The 17,623-nt window shown below is 38.8% G+C and overlaps 4 protein-coding genes across 4 annotated transcripts; 1 reads left to right on the top strand and 3 right to left on the bottom strand.

Annotated features, from left to right (window-relative positions):
- Positions 1 to 586: 586 nt before the first annotated feature.
- LOC124265591 (acyl-coenzyme A thioesterase 13-like) lies at positions 587 to 2,041 on the bottom strand. Its single transcript, XM_046700375.1, has 3 exons — positions 1,930 to 2,041; positions 1,335 to 1,519; positions 587 to 1,208 (listed from the first exon to the last, which is right to left on the bottom strand). The coding sequence occupies exons 1-3, from the start codon at positions 2,020 to 2,022 to the stop codon at positions 1,052 to 1,054; spliced, it is 435 nt and encodes a 144-aa protein (XP_046556331.1). The 5' UTR covers positions 2,023 to 2,041; the 3' UTR covers positions 587 to 1,051.
- A 3,376-nt stretch (positions 2,042 to 5,417) lies between these two features.
- LOC124265594 (acyl-coenzyme A thioesterase 13-like) lies at positions 5,418 to 6,846 on the bottom strand. The gene is made up of 3 exons (XM_046700379.1): positions 6,754 to 6,846; positions 6,160 to 6,344; positions 5,418 to 6,041 (listed from the first exon to the last, which is right to left on the bottom strand). The coding sequence occupies exons 1-3, from the start codon at positions 6,844 to 6,846 to the stop codon at positions 5,885 to 5,887; spliced, it is 435 nt and encodes a 144-aa protein (XP_046556335.1). The 3' UTR covers positions 5,418 to 5,884.
- Positions 6,847 to 8,291: 1,445 nt separating this feature from the next.
- Positions 8,292 to 10,400, bottom strand: LOC124265600 (intraflagellar transport protein 25 homolog). The gene is made up of 4 exons (XM_046700384.1): positions 10,238 to 10,400; positions 9,609 to 9,715; positions 9,181 to 9,249; positions 8,292 to 8,543 (listed from the first exon to the last, which is right to left on the bottom strand). Exons 1-4 carry the CDS (start codon positions 10,327 to 10,329, stop codon positions 8,392 to 8,394), a joined length of 420 nt encoding a protein of 139 aa, XP_046556340.1. The 5' UTR covers positions 10,330 to 10,400; the 3' UTR covers positions 8,292 to 8,391.
- Positions 10,401 to 10,558: 158 nt separating this feature from the next.
- Positions 10,559 to 16,995, top strand: LOC124265599 (leucine-rich repeat-containing protein 42-like). The gene is made up of 5 exons (XM_046700383.1): positions 10,559 to 11,138; positions 12,824 to 12,942; positions 13,717 to 13,802; positions 14,598 to 14,763; positions 16,523 to 16,995. Exons 1-5 carry the CDS (start codon positions 10,705 to 10,707, stop codon positions 16,744 to 16,746), a joined length of 1,029 nt encoding a protein of 342 aa, XP_046556339.1. The 5' UTR covers positions 10,559 to 10,704; the 3' UTR covers positions 16,747 to 16,995.
- Positions 16,996 to 17,623: the final 628 nt, after the last annotated feature.

Here is a 17,623-nt window from a genome sequence, read left to right as displayed (position 1 = left end):
AACACTTGGCAATAACATTCTTTTACACCACCGATCCGCATATTTCACAATACATCAATCTATTGATACAGCAGTTTTGTTCTGTTCAGTTTCCATGTGAAGACCATATAGTAACCTAACGCAGCCATTCACACGTGGTACAAGGGGGTAGTGTAATATAGAAAATACAGGTGTTCATAGTGCCCCACGTGATGTGAAACTGCAGGATAAACATCTCTCCTACAAAACATGAACGTCTGAACGTAAGTCACTAAACACCAGGGCCTAGATTTTCGAATCTCTCTTAGCGCTAAGACAGCCGTAAGTGCCATACATTAACATTAACTTACGACTATCTTAGCGCTAAGAGAGCTTCGAAAATCTAGGTCCAGGTTAATGGTTTGCACGAAGGGTGGTTGTAACGCTGCTTGCCAGACCGTGACATCATGGTGGTAATCGTATTCAAAGGCACACCACTGTATGAGAAGAATGTCTGGTCGTATCATATTACATTCAGTGGAACGGAGACGAACTGTATTTGTTGTCCATTTGGTATACAATGGCATATTTTACAGTAAATACTGACAGAAAAATCTCAAACACTGTGGAAAACAAGATTTATTTACTTCTCGATACTGCTTACATGCTGACTCACTACATCAGAAACAGATGACGTGTCCAATGTAGATCACGTCCTTCATCAACTTTGACCATTGAGGATCCCGTGTATAAGACCATACATCCATTGCGATATATGCTTGTAGGAGGAGATCGGGTGGCCAGGCTGAAATATTTTGTTGATTGCATATCACGGTAACCCAGCTGCCTGGATCCATGACGTTAATCACTTGATCGTGGGGTCTGTTTGCAAATACATCTGGAATATTGCTGAGAAGGACATTAAATAGCAAACAAACAAGCACCATCTGTTCTGGGTGTATAATTATGTTATGATGCTTCACACCTTGTCTGTCATACTTCAAATACACGCGTACGCATCCCTCAACTGATTCAGATATTGGTGTAAGCGGTTTTCCCCCATTTAATCCAGGACCACACCATGGCATACTGGTCACACTCCCATGAACTTCGTGTGTTTTCCCTGGGCCAACAAGGTCCCACAGTCTTTCTTCAAGATGTCCACCGTCAAAAATGCCAGCGTCTTGCCCACCCTCAGAGTACGTGCGTCGATCAGTATAGGCTCGCCTGTGGGTGCCGCTTTCAGAAATCTATAAAAAGGAAAAGCTCTGGTAATCAATCGACCTTTCATATCCAATTTTTTTTTAAATACTTGATATAAAATATATATAAAGTAATAACGATCTGTGTTGGTAATAGGTAATTGATCAACTCACGAAACGTTCAGGTCGACAGTGACACCGGGTTTCTTCTCACCGGTAGTCATGACCGCCCACGTGGATACAGCGTCCACCAGCGTGGCTGCCACGCCCCCGTGCAGTGAACCCCGGGGATTGGATAACTCAGGAGACACGACCAGTTCACAGACACACCGCCCCTCCTCTCCGTCCACCACACTAATCTGGCCGTGTACGTATGTGTGTATTACAAAGCTGACAAAATGCATAAGACGTCAAAAAAAGGTGAATTGAAAAGACATTCTCCATTGTCTAAACAAGTAAGTTCAGTGTTAAGAAAAGGGATGTGTTCACAGTTTAAAAACTTATCAGTGTGAAAGCCTGTAGTTCCTATGTATTATTTTCGTTGCTGTACAATTATTATAAAATGTATGGGACTACTGCAGTACACTAATTTTAAATTTGAGCATTGTATGCCTACTGCGGTATTGTGTTAAATTAAATATTTATAATATTATATACGAGCCCTGGTAAGTCTATCTTTAGAATAGCCGCTGGTCGAACTCTGGTATTCGCGGTTAAAGCATATAGGCCGAATGCCTACAAATAGATCCCTGTTGTTTCGGTCTCTCACCTGTTTCAATACAGACTCGAACCCCGTGGCGGCCACACGATTGGCGACCAGTTGCCGGAGCACTTGTAACACTGGTCGCGCCGATGAACTCATGTTTGTGGCTTTCAAGGGAAGTAACTCCCTTGAATAGATAATGAAACTACACACATTCACAGTGCCGACGGTAGAGCACGTGCACTTTGATGGGATTCATATTTCCCAAAGTTTACATATCACTGTAATCATTAGCCAACATCACAATATAGAACCTCTAAAAGAGATGAGTTAAAGATACCAAGGGCTATTTTACATATCACTGTAATCATTAGCCAACCTCACCATACAGAACCTCTACAAGAGATTAGGTAAAGATACCGAGGGCTACTTCACATATCACTGTAATCATTAGCCTACCTCACCATATAGAACCTCTAAAAGAGATGAGGTGAAGATACCAAGGGCTACTTTACATATCACTGTAATCATTAGCCTACCTCACCATACAGAGCCTCTACAAGAGACGAGGTGAAGATACCAAGGGCTACTTCACATATCACTGTAATCATTAGCCTACCTCACCATATATAGAACCTCTACAAGAGACGAGGTAAAGATACCGAGGGCTACTTCACATATCACTGTAATCATTAGCCTACCTCACCATATATAGAACCTCTACAAGAGATGAGGTAAAAGATACCAAGGGCTACTTCACATATCACTGTAATCATTAGCCTACCTCACCATATAGAACCTCTACAAGAGACGAGGTAAAGATACCGAGGGCTACTTCACATATCACTGTAATCATTAGCCTACCTCACCATATAGAGCCTCTACAAGAGATGAGGTAAAGATACCAAGGGCTACTTCACATATCACTGTAATCATTAGCCTACCTCACCATATAGAACCTCTACAAGAGACGAGGTAAAGATACCGAGGGCTATTTTACATATCACTGTAATCATTAGCCAACCTCACCATACAGAACCTCTACAAGAGATTAGGTAAAGATACCGAGGGCTACTTCACATATCACTGTAATCATTAGCCTACCTCACCATATAGAACCTCTAAAAGAGATGAGGTGAAGATACCAAGGGCTACTTTACATATCACTGTAATCATTAGCCTACCTCACCATACAGAGCCTCTACAAGAGACGAGGTGAAGATACCAAGGGCTACTTCACATATCACTGTAATCATTAGCCTACCTCACCATATAGAACCTCTACAAGAGACGAGGTAAAGATACCGAGGGCTACTTCACATATCACTGTAATCATTAGCCTACCTCACCATATAGAACCTCTACAAGAGATGAGGTAAAGATACCAAGGGCTACTTCACATATCACTGTAATCATTAGCCTACCTCACCATATAGAACCTCTACAAGAGACGAGGTAAAGATACCGAGCGCTACTTCACATATCACTGTAATCATTAGCCTACCTCACCATATAGAACGTCTACAAGAGATGAGGTAAAGATACCGAGGGCTACTTTACATATCACTGTAATCATTAGCCTACCTCACCATATAGAACCTCTACAAGAGATGAGGTAAAGATACCACGGGCTACTTCACATATCACTGTAATCATTAGCCTACCTCACCATATAGAACCTCTACAAGAGACGAGGTAAAGATACCAAGGGCTGCTTCACATGTCACTGTAATCATTAGCCTACCTCACCATATAGAACCTCTACAAGAGACGAGGTAAAGATACCGAGGGCTACTTGACATATCACTGTAATCATTAGCCTACCTCACCATATAGAACCTCTACAAGACATGAGGTAAAGATACCATGGGCTACTTTACATATCACTGTAATCATTAGCGTACCCCACCATATAGAACCTCTACAAGAGACGAGGTGAAGATACCGAGGGATACTTCACATATCACTGTAATCATTAGCCTACCTCACCATATAGAACCTCTACAAGAGAGGAGGTGAAGATACCGAGGTCTACTTCACATATCACTGTAATCATTAGCCTACCTAACCATATAGAACCTCTACAAGAGACGAGGTGAAGATACCGAGGGATACTTCACATATCACTGTAATCATTAGCCTACCTCACCATACAGAACCTCTACAAGAGACGAGGTAAAGATACCGAGGGCTACTTAACATATCGCTGTAATCATTAGCCTACCTCACCATATAGAACGTCTACAAGAGATGAGGTAAAGATACCGAGGGCTACTTTACATATCACTGTAATCATTAGCCTACCTCACCATATAGAACCTCTACAAGAGATGAGGTAAAGATACCAAGGGCCACTTCACATATCACTGTAATCATTAGCCTACCTCACCATATAGAACCTCTACAAGAGACGAGGTAAAGATACCAAGGGCTGCTTCACATGTCACTGTAATCATTAGCCTACCTCACCATATAGAACCTCTACAAGAGACGAGGTAAAGATACCAAGGGCTGCTTCACATATCACTGTAATCATTAGCCTACCTCACCATATAGAACCTCTACAAGACATGAGGTAAAGATACCAAGGGCTACTTTACATATCACTGTAATCATTAGCGTACCCCACCATATAGAACCTCTACAAGAGATGAGGTAATCATCTTGGTATATTTTGATATTAAGTAATGATAATTCAGAAAGAAATGTTTTGGGTTGGAATTAATAGACAGTTTACTATATATATAAACTTAAGAGTGAAGGTGTGAAGTAGTTGTAATGACAGTATCATGAACCAGGTCGTGTTGACCTAGATAAGGCTGTCGGATTGATCTCCCTTGAATGTATGCCGCGTCGCTCACTAAAGAAATAGTCATCGCCCACGTGAGCCTCGTCCATCACACTAAGGTCTGGCGCGTTATATTTCAGTTTATATCAAACATTACATTATAATACAATAACGCCTTGTCCAAACAATTTTACCTTGAGCGGGCGGCGCCTTTGACAAAACATTCAAGCGTTTGTCACATGCCTTTAATCATATTGTTTGAATATGGAATGTAAATAGAGGACTGTACTAAACACTTGGCAATAACATTCTTTTACACCACCGATCCGCATATTTCACAATACATCAATCTATTGATACAGCAGTTTTGTTCTGTTCAGTTTCCATGGGAAGACCATATAGTAACCTAACGCAGCCATTCACACGTGGTACAAGGGGGTAGTGTAATATAGAAAATACAGGTGTTCATAGTGCCCCACGTGATGTGAAACTGCAGGATAAACATCTCTCCTACAAAACATGAACGTCTGAACGTATGTCACTAAACACCAGGTTAATGGTTTGCAAACACACGAAGGGTGGTTGTAACGGTGCTTACCAGTCGTGACATCATGGTGGTTATCGTATTCAAAGGCACACCACTGTATGAGAAGAATGTCTGGTCGTATCATTACATTCAGTGGAACGGAGACGAACTGTATTATTTGTTGTCCATTTGGTATACAATGGCATATTTTACAGTAAATACTGACAGAAATATCTCAAACACTGTGGAAAACAAGATTTATTTACTTCTCGATACTGCTTACATGCTGACTCAACACACCAGAAACAGATGACGTGTCCAATGTAGATCACGTCCTTCATCAACTTTGACCATTGAGGATCCCGTGTAAGACCATAACTCCAAGTGATATATGCCTGTTGTAGGAGGGGATCGGGTGGCCAGGCTGAAATATTTTGTTGATTGCATATCATGGTAACCCAGCTGCCTGGATCCATGACGATAATCACTTGATCATGGGGTCTATTTGCAAATATACATCTGGAATATTGCTGAAAAGACATTAAATAGCAAACAAACAAGCACAAGCTGTTCTGGGTGTATAATTATGTTATGAAGCTTCACACCTTGTCTGTCATACTTCAAATACACGCATCCCTCAACTCATTCAGATATTGGTGTGAGGGGTTTTCCCCCATTTAATCCAGGACCACACCATGGCATACTGGTCACACTCCCATGAACTTCGTGTGTTTTCCCTGGGCCAACAAGGTCCCACAGTCTTTCTTCAAGATGTCCACCGTCAGAAATGCCAGGGTCTTGCCCACCCTCAGAGTACGTGCGTCGATCAGTATAGGCTCGCCTGTGGGTGCCGCTTTCAGAAATCTGTAAAAAGGAAAAGCTATGGTAATCATTTATATCCAATAATTGTTTTAATACTTGATATAAAATAAATATAAAGTAATAACGATCTGTGTTGGTAATAGGTAATTGATCAACTCACGAAACGTTCAGGTCGACAGTGACACCGGGTTTCTTCTCACCGGTAGTCATGACCGCCCACGTGGATACAGCGTCCACCAGCGTGGCTGCCACGCCCCCGTGCAGTGAACCCCGGGGATTGGATAACTCGGGAGACACGACCAGTTCACAGACACACCGCCCCTCCTCTCCGTCCACCACACTAATCTGGCCGTATACGTATGTGTGTATTACAAAGCTGACAAAACGCATAAGATGTCGAAAAAAGGTGAATTGAAAAGACATTCTCCATTGTCTAAACAGGTAAGTTCAGTGTTAAGAAAAGGGTTGTGTTCACAGTTTAAAAACTTATCAGTGTGAAAGCCTGTAGTTCCTATGTATTATTTTCGTTGCTGTACAATTATTATAATATGTATGTGACTACTGCAGTACACTAATTTTAAATTTGAGCATTGTATGCCAACTGCGGTATTGTGTTAAATTAAATATTTATAATATTATATACGAGCCCTGGTAAGTCTATCTTTAGAATAGCCGCTGGTCGAACTCTGGTATTCGCGGTTAAGCATATAGGCCGAATGCCTACAAATAGATCCCTGTTGTTTCGGTCTCTCACCTGTTTCAATACAGACTCGAACCCCGTGGCGGCCACACGATTGGCGACCAGTTGTCGGAGCACTTGTAACACTGGTCGCGCCGATGAACTCATGTTTGTGGCTTTCAAGGGAAGTAACTCTATTCAGATCATGAATTACACACATTCACAGTGCCCACGGTAGAGCACATGTACTTTGATGGGATTCATATTACCCAAAGATGGGATTCATATTATTACCCAAGTTCCACCAAACCAAGCCTGCTTCTTCAGTTAGATGTTAGACTTTCTCGTTCAAGGCCATAGTTGGAAGGTTTTGAGCTTTTCCTTTAATCATTTCAAAATGCAACCATTTACAAAAATACATGTGAAAACTTCATATGGACTGGTTTTTGTCACCTAAATGAGAGTGAGTTGTGTTATACACTGCAGGGAACAATGTTTGGGTTATATCACAGTGTAAAGGTCTCCATTAGGGATGATGCAGATCTTTGATGTTCACCATTTTGATGAATTGAGTGAACATTAAATTGGTGCTGACAAACCTAGAAGTGAAGGTTAATGACAGTAAGTGAGTGAGTTTAGTTTTTCGCTGCACTCAGCAATATTCCAGCGGTGGTCTGTAATTAATCGAGTATGGACCAGACAATCCAGTGATCAACAGCATGAGCATCAGTCTACGCAATTGGGACACGAAGACATGTCAATCAAATAAGCGAGCCTGACCACCCGTTCACGTTAGTTGCCTCTTACGGCAAGCATGGGTTACTGAAGATCAATTAAAACCCGGATCTTCACGGGTAAAGATGAATAAGAACTACTGATCTGTGATGCTTGTTCTGGACATTCACCCTCAGGAGACAAAGTGACCAACTGTGAGCACTATCCCCAGCTGAAGATCTTTGGGGATAAACTTGGACCCTGTTTGTAATGAAGCAAATTAATCAAAGAGCTTCTAGTAACAAGTGAGTGCTTTAACTGTTGGAGTGAGTGAGTTAATATTTATCGTCACATAGGCAATATTTCAGCCATATAGATCAATAAAATTAGAAAATAAAAGCCTGTTGACAAAGAACAGTAAAAACTACTAGTGTATCACAGATATCCATGTAAAACTAGTAGTTAAATCTAAAACATTTTAACTAGAAATGACAAGACAATGTGAAAACAGGCTATAGATTGCCAACAACTGAGGTTTAACTGTGGGATAAGGACTACTTCATTCATTAGCTTACCTCACCACATAGAACCTCTACAAGAGATGATAACAGAAACCGTGAGTGGCTAGAGTACACTGATGAATGGCATCCAGTCGAGATTAACATCATTCTGGGATATAGTCTGTAAGAACTGCTCCCCAGCAACCCATGCTTCTCATAAGAGGTGGCTCAATGATTGGGGTGCTCTGGCTTGGTGACTGGGTTGATGTATGTCACTGCACCTTGATTGGTGTTCACAACATCAACCACTGGTAAGTTGTCCTGACTCGCATAGTTTAAGGACTGCCATTATATGCATAGAATAATGATGGGTGCAGTATTAAGAAACAAAACAAATACTTACAAAACACAACCATTTATTTGTTAATTATTTATTATGACATAAAATTTGTACACATGATGGACGGAATGTGAAAGTCTGTGCAGGAACCACTTGCTATCAACCATGTAGAGCACTTCCTTCAACGTGTAGTTTGTGTACTGACACAAAGTGGTCATAGCCAGATTCAATGACAACCCGCATACACTGAGCTCGTTTGTTGTTCATTGGGAACTCCTCATTTTGAAGCTGGTGATCTGTCGACTCCAACTCTGAAATACAAAATAACAAACACGATGACTTTCATTTAATAACTAACCATGTCAACAATACATTTATGCAATGAAACAATTTTCACACACATATATCTGATCTTACAGGTATGAATAAATGCAGATGATTTTACAGTTTGAGTGCAAAATATTCTTTGGAAAAATGTGCAGGTTGTCAAAAAGTGCACTGCTAACTAAGTTTCTTCACAATTTGACAAACAGTACAACTGTTGCCATAACTGGCAGCATTTACAACCATATTGAAAACTATAACAATAAAATGTAGATTTATAATATTTATCCGATATAAATTATCATGTTATCTTTTTATCTTGATCTTCATAACCCGAACACTTTACTGCTTATTTAAAATGAACTTTGAATTTCCATACCAAATCTAATGAAGCATGCTCTTTTAGTGTTGTTTATGGTGTTGAGATATGTTTTTCAGATGTATCAAACACCACAAAAGTCAAACTTTCTCTCAAATCCTTTTGAGTTCAACATAAATGAAAACCTGTGACATAAGCTCACTTTGTATTGTATTTCTACAACAGGTCCAATTTAAAAAAGCCAAGTATGATTTGAAAACATTGTCCTATTCATGAAATGCCATAATGTTTTACTGTACACCAACCTTTTTCAAGGATTACTTCAAACTTCTCCGGAGATTCTGATTCAGTAGTTTCAATGACCATCTTTTTGACTGAAACATATAACAAAAGACACACATGATGTTTTGCAAACACTTACAATCAAATTCACAAAGTGTTGTTGAAATCATAAACTACAGTTTACATTGCCTGTGATGTGTGTATTTCAACAAAATGACAATGTACACACAAAGTGTAACTCTCTAAATAAGAAGGATGCATTATTCTAATGTTCATATCTACATTGTTACTGTTAGACATAATACACCCAGTGGACATAGATTAGTCACTCAAGGATAGAGACTGCATGAACATTTGGGAAAAGACACTTTTTTCAATTTATAGCAGTTTTACTTGATAAAAGAGACAATGTATTTAACACAGATTGGGGCACCTCAACGATGGTACTCACCATTGAAACTAGAGAAGCTAAGTCTAGTCATATTCATGACTGATGAAAACTTTACTATGAATTCCTGAGGGAACATTCCTGTTGTTGTCCAAAAGGTCTCTGGATTCCTGATGAACAAATTAAACGAATATTTAAATTGAAACACAAGTAAACTGTTACTTGAATGGTGAATAAGGTTTGTTGAACTCCAAATTGTTACGTCCAATAATGCCCTCTTAATATTAAACTTTTCCATTTCAGAGACTGTCAAATCTACAAAAACATTATAAACATAATTACTGATCACAAATGAAATAAACGGTCAGTTTGTTAAATAATGATTTAACTAATGCAACGGGTTGAATCACGTATCCAAGGTGTTTTTTCTCAATCACAACCATTCGCTATCAAGTTGAAAGTACCCACCCTGAACAAAACAAAGAGAAATAATTAATGGAAACGAACTGACACTCAACCTGTTGCAATGTCGTACTATCTGACAAATATTTGTGTCCACTCAATGGTAATTAGTGAAAGTCCAGTGAAACACTGAGATGATTTCGAAGTTGAACTTTTCATTCTCATTTTGGTATGATCAGGTTGTTATGTGAGAAGCAAAGCATTTTCGTTGATCCAAAATTATTAATTACCCGTCGATGACATTTTCTGGAGGATGTTTGTCATCACTTGACGAAGCTAACAGAATCTGTGCCCCAGCGTTTCCGAGTGCTACGTCAAACATGTTGTAAACACAACCACCGAGACCACTCAGCAACACTCGCTTGTAAACACAGGAAGTGGGAATTCTGGAATGTCTCTCACTGCGCAAGTCAGGATACAAACACTTTTCTTTAGAACACATGTTATTTAGATGTAAAGTAAAGGATATGCAGTCATTATTTAGAGGCATACGTCGATACCAACTGATGCGGATATTTTATAAAGTCATAAGATTTATTATACTTTTTATCAGCATACCCTTTGCCGATATTTGCGATATATTTGTTTCAATAGCAAATGTAAGGCGTGTAGCAAACAGTCTTATGTCTGTGACCGCGGGAGATACAAATACACTTTTTGGTGACAGCCATGTGTAAATGAGCCCGGTTCTCTCTAAATGACATTACCAACAATGAAGAAGCTTTGCAATAGAAGAGAAATTTGTGGCACATCTCAAAGCGATGAAACTACCCAAGTTGAACCTGTCACCTCTTTAATGGAACTGTGCATCATATTTGTTGCTAACAACCTTCATTTTGTTGACTCGTTCTTGGGCTTCCCTGATATTGTTGGTGAAAGAATATTTCAAAAAGCACTTTCTCTCGATAAGTTTTCAGGCACCAGCTCAAGTCTTGAAGCCAACGTAAGCCCATTTAGTGCTGCCTATGGGAGTATTGTTTTGGACAGTCTGTCTCTGTCAGGTGAACACCTTGTTATAAACAATTACCTGGAAACAATATGTCTTTTCACTGACTTGAGTAAACTAGATGTTTCTTGTTGCGGTCTTGGAGATGACCATGAGCTGCTGCAGCATCTGTCACAACTACACAGGTGATTGGTATCCTTTTATAACTTCAACATTTGGGGAATAATGCTAACAGAAATAGTTATGCCATGGTCAGAGACCATAGAAAGGTATGCTATGTGTCTGATCTCCATGAAGTTTTCAGACAGCTTAAACTCAGATGGGTCATAGTTGAGGAGATTACAATATAAACATGATTAAGAACCACCTAGTTCAGTTATTCTGCAGATCATTGCATTTGAATTGAAAGAGATAAACACCGTCCAGGCACGATGTGAGACAAACAGTTTTGTTATGTATGCATGTGTGTAAAAGAGATGTCTTATTGAACATAATAAAGACAGTCTAATGTAAGAAATTTTGGAGCACTTAACTTATACCGGTACCATTGTTTTAGCTACTTTCGGTTGTTGTATATAGGAGTCTAACCCTAACCCTGCTAACCCTAACCTTAAACTTCCTTCCAATCATGCGCAGAAAATATGTTTAGTGGTTCCAGTATAAGTAAATCTACCCCGAAATTTTAATATCAAAACAATATGTCACAATATTGAGAATAAAGGTTTTAATTCGAAACTGCAATCAAACAAAGATTTACGGGACGCGAATTCCTGCATCCTATACGCATAAAAATTGAAAATGGACACAACAAAAGTTATTAGCGCATCCACAGGGACGCAGAGAACGTCCAAATACTTTTTGTAAAAATTTTGATTTGCTACAAGCCGGGTAGTCTGTCATACAGACCCTGAAGCACATATATCCAAGAAAGCCTAGAAAATGTATATTTTATTTTTTTTACTATGAGCTTTTTTTCTGTAAAATATGTTCATTTCAGAGACTAGGTGTTAGTCTACAAGCCGGGCTATGGTATCATTTGTAATTTAATTACTGTAACAATGTGATGATCATGATACACAATACAAAAACAGTAACTGAATTACAACAATTCTTTTATAGTATTAATGTTTAATATTTAAGTGTCTGGGACCCCCGTTTTGTAGTCCAGGTCCCCTGAAAATTAAGAGTATGGGTCCCAGGGACCCTCAAATACAGGACTCAAGGTAAATCCCTGATCAAAGATTCAAAATATTCTCTAAACTTTGTAATCAATACAATAAAACACTGTCGTGCCAATATGCATTTAAATGGAAATTAGTTATATATTAATTAAATGCTATGAATTGTGTATCTGACATGAAATGCTGCCTTCACATTTCAAAATTGTTTCCTGGCACCAAGCGATGTCAGAGCAGACTGTCTCTGCTCAGTGAAATATTCAAGTATATTCTTCTAGCCAACTACAAGATAAATCTAACACTGTTAAAGATTTCCATGGTCTAAGAACAGTTTTTCCTTGCATGTCCACTCAAACCTGCCATGACTGTCTAAAAACATGTGGTGTATGACAAACAAGGTAGAGCCAGTGAGTGAGTTAAGATTTATAGTCACATCAGCAATATTTCAGCCATATCATCACTAAAAAGATAAAAATTCATGATAAACACAGTTAAATTATAAAACCTGTAGATGACAGGTACCGGTAGATCCAGAACAAACAATGAAAATAATAATTGCAGAATTGTAGTGGTATGTTGAACTTGAAGTAAAGTAATCAAATCAGTGAATCAAAGTACATGTATATCTCAATTTTATATACATGTATTTGATGATGATCAAGGTTTTGACAAAATGTAAATGTTTCTTTCAGTTTACAAATACTTAATCTTCGATGTAATGCCATGACAGACAATGGTATGCGAAAACTAACTGCACCAGCTCGGATGTTCAAACAAGGTCTGCAGGTGCTCAGGAATATAGACATTTCAGGTGAGAGATTAACTGCAGTAACATGAAAGAATCAGGCAGTCTTTAACTGCTTAAATATTGTTGGGGCGATGGGATAGATTTGTGCTTAAAGCATTTAACCCAAGTTCGATTCACCACATGTGTACACTGCGTGAAGTTCATTTTCCGTTTCCCCCACCATAAGTTTTGACTGACTGAGTTTGGTTTTAGGCCGCTTTTTAGCAATATTCCAGCAACATCACGTGGGGACACCAGAAATGGGCTTCACACATGTGCCCATGTGGGGATTCAGAACCAGGTCTTCGGTGACGAGCCAGCGCTTTAACCATTAGGCTACCCCACACTCCCCACCATGATATCACATTATCAAGAATTTTTTACAGTAATTGCTGCTGCCTTTGACAAAACTGTAGTATACATAAAAACATGTAATATTACATACAGGATACAGTATCAGTGTGTGTGTGACATTTATCAAATTTGGCGACATGGAATATGGGTGTATGGGAATTAAGTACAGATACTCACTTGGTAAAGACCTATTAACATAAATCTGTCTTTTCCTGACTTCATGTAGCTTTATGATAATTTATTTAAAATAACTGTCCAGTTAACATGAACAACTGTAATAGATACTTGTCACATTTAACCTGTCATCAACAGACATCTACCTGACCCCTGTGGTTAACAAGCTACTGCTAACATTGTTTTATCAACAAAAACACTTGAGGGATTTAGTATACCGTGCATTGTTTCAGACAAGTGGCACTTATGTTCTGTTTTCTCATTATACAGGGAATTTGCTGACTGAGAAAGGAGTGAAGTACCTGTCAAGTCTACCTATGCTGAAAATTATACACCTGTCTGAAAACAAAGTCAAAGTAGAGTACCTGTCATTTCTTCTATTCTTGGTTTTATGCGAAACCTTAAATATTCTGTGCTATGCAGGGGAAGGAATGAGTGGGACAGTTGTTTCAGGCACTCTCATGTTTTGTTTCTGGGTATATCGGTATCAGGACTCAAGATATACTTTTCACCAAAGAGGCAAAGCTTCACCTTCCATCCAAGGTTACATACATGAGTAGATTGGTGCCATATAGAAGATTAAACAAACCGCCACACTTATCAGTCAGCTGGGTTGTTAAGTGAGATCTTGTTCTTTAAGGCACAAAACATGTGCTGTGTATGTGTTGAGATTTAAATATTGATATATTTTCAACAAACTACATCACATACTGTTCATAAAGACATAAGACGATTTGAGGAAAAATATTACTTTATTATGATATTTATCTGTTACAGGATCTTTTGCACATTTTTCTGCATTGTTTTCATAGATGTCAAGCTATACACAAATAGGCAAAATACAGTACGTAAATAAACAGCACACAGCAGAATCCAAATCTAATGAAAATATACTTTGCAAATCCATCTCATACTGCATAAGGAATAGAGCATGTCTAAGTGACAGGATAAAGTGACATTTATAACTGCAGTGGCATAGCAGAACAGCCACGTGTAAGCCGCCATAAGCATGCAGTACAAGTGAGCTGAACAACTGATATAACAAGCAACACTTTTGAAGAAATGTGAGTAGGTAGGCAAAGTTCACTGATATTCACTGATATTTTTAGTTTGTACTCTCATCATTGTACAATTTTATGTACACGTTTCAGAAATACAGCCTGTTTAGACAGCAAGGTTTTTATTTGTCCAATGAGATGGAGGAGTTGTGCAGAGGGGTGTTTGATATAGGGACACATGGCTGGGCTACCCCGGTAATACAGGCCTGGACTACACAGGCTCAGAAACCTCTACACAAGACAAAGAGATCCACATTTTGTGAGTTATTGGTACTTCATGAAGTGAGTGAGGGTTGTTAGTTCTCCCAGTCATCATTATCATAGCAATGTTACAACCAGAAGCTTATTTGATCAGTGAGCCACGCTATTTATGATGGTTCATTCAAGAATGGACTTCCATAATGGAGTTTGATGTGCACCCTGAACCTAAAGTCTGATGTGCACCCTGTGTAAATGTGCACAGTATGGTGCAAACAGGTATTTATATTTATAACTTGTAATATGCATACTGAAGCCAGTGTTAAAAACAAAAACATATGTCACCACTAATTAATTCCAGACTGCTTGTGTAATGAAGCACAAATACAAATGTACACCACAACATAGAGTTGGTGATAATGCAGTCAGCACATGTAAAGCAGGCCCCACCCATTTTAGAAGCTGACTAGGAAACAAAAGCACATCAGCAGGTGTGTGGTTGTGTGTGTGTGTGTGTGTGTGTGTGTGTGTGTGTGTGTGTGTAATTTATGTATATCAGGCAGGTGATCCAACAAAACTAGTATTATGAAAACATTTGTTTCCCTCAGGTTGTGCAGGGAATTTGTTAAAAAAAATATCATGTATATTTCCAGGGCTTCTTCAGTGATATCCTCCTTCAGTGAATTCATTCCAGTGCTCATTGTTAAATGTGTTGTGTAAACATGGTGTTTTGCTTTTGGGTTATCAGGATTACTTTGGAAACAGGATCAGTATGAAGAGAAATGCTTTAATTACTGTTTTCATTGTTTAAGACAGACAGTCTTTATTCAGTAAAGAGTCCCTCTCTAATACAATCAGACTGACATCATTGCATAATATGTAGTGTAATATGCAGGCAAGTTGAACAATTGAACCAATTTATTCTGAGACCAGAATTCTTAAGAAATATGAACAGGTGGGCATTTTTCACTTGTTTCACAGCTTTGAAAAATACATCTGTATGTTTTAGTGGGTAATCAGAATTATTTTGGTTATTAAGATTAGTAATGGTTCAATTTTTCAAATATTTCAGAGATAACCGGAACATTACAACGAAAAAAGCCTCAAATTCCATATAAATGAAGAATACCATGACAAACTATAGAGCAGAGACAATATTGTTCTGTCTTATGAATGTCAGATGGTTAGACTCACTGACTCGGTTAATACACATCTCTGTATACCCATGAACATTCGGGTTGCAAATGATCTTTAGCAAGCCTTGCTTCTCATAAGAGGGGACTAATGGGATCAGGTGGTCAGGCTTGCTGACTTGGTTGACACACGTCATCGTATCCTAATTGCATAGACCCATGCTCATGCTGTTGATCACTGGATTGTCTGGTCCAGATTATTATTTACAGACCGCTGCCATATAGCTGGGTGTGGTGTTAACAAAACAAAAAACATATCTCTGTAACCCAACTGCATTGATCATATCACAAGATGTCAATAAGTGGATTGTCTTGTCATGACTTGATAATTTACAAACTGCTGGAATATTGTGGAGTGCAAGTTAGCCAATCAAATCTCAACATTATCAGCCTTAATTCAGTTAACCACTGCATGTCTGTTTCATATTTTTTGTCTTATTTGAATACTCTGCAGGGACTTACTAGATAAAAAAAAACTGTATTCTTTTGGCATAAAAATTGAAAACATGAATTTTTTTTATCCTGGATGAATGTTTGGGAATGAATATTGCCATTTTTTAATCATATACTGTAAAATCCTTTCCAAAGAAAATATGTTGACACTTTGAATATTCTTTTGACAAACAGATCGCTCACAGAACATTACGTCGAAGCCATCCAAAGCCCTTCCTCCTCCGCCCATATACTCCCATGTGCTTGTTTCCAACTCACTGCATTCAGGAAACATGAGAGAACAGGCATCATCATCAGTTGCACTGGACTCGACCAGCAGTACCATGTCGAGAGAGACAAGCCTTGCACACAGGCTGTGGTGGAGGAGGCACAATATGACCCCGAGGAAGAGGATCTGATGAAAATGTATGGTGGCTACTGCTCAGCTACAAAGCAAGACTCCCTCTCAAGTGTTCTTTCAGACTGCTGGTGACAGTCTTGTCTGAGAAATAGTCCACCAAAGCAGTTTGATATCTTCAATAACCATAATACTGATCTGAAGAACATATCATGGACTTCTTTGTTTTAACTTATTACCTATAGATTAATCCTATGTACAGAGTCTGTGCTACTATTTATGTCAAAATAATAAAACTACTTTAATGCATTCTATGAATCCACTGAACACGTAATTATCTGTTTGATTGGCATTTTAGAAGTTGGTGAGTAATTAGCAAGTAATTAACAGTTAATCCTATTACGCCTTTGCAGGCCACCTCACATGCAAGTCTGTTGATTGCAAATACACACCATGTTTTGGTTGATGCAATCTCTTGTGAAATTATGTTGGTTCACAGACAGTCAATTTGCACTAAAAACATGTTTTGGGACTGGATTTGAGTGTCAGAATTTGGAATAGAGGGAGTTCCTTATATGATATTACATAAGGACAAATTCAGGGCCAAATAAATGTCAGTTTACAGGGAATTCCAAATTCAGGGATGTTGGTTTACAGGGAGTCCACTGTATATGCTTGTCCTATCCCTGCAGAACAAATATCGTATATGGCTCATCCTGTATTTAATAATCATCCAGACACTTTAGTCTTCACCCCTGACCCAAATGGTCTCACTGGAAACACTGCTGTCAACATCCTTTTAAGTTATGGCAGGGACTTTGTTTTGAAGACACAAGCCATTGATGCTTATTGTAAGATTTCCACTCATTACCATTCATTTGTAAAGTAGTAGCTCTAATGTACCATCTGCATTCTGACAGCAGTCCGAGCTGCAGAAC

This window comes from Haliotis rubra, unplaced genomic scaffold (genome assembly GCF_003918875.1).
Source record: "Haliotis rubra isolate DU_JTF1 unplaced genomic scaffold, ASM391887v1 Scf986, whole genome shotgun sequence".
Taxonomy (NCBI): Eukaryota; Metazoa; Mollusca; class Gastropoda; order Lepetellida; family Haliotidae; genus Haliotis; species Haliotis rubra.
This window is presented reverse-complemented; position numbering and strand designations above follow the sequence as displayed.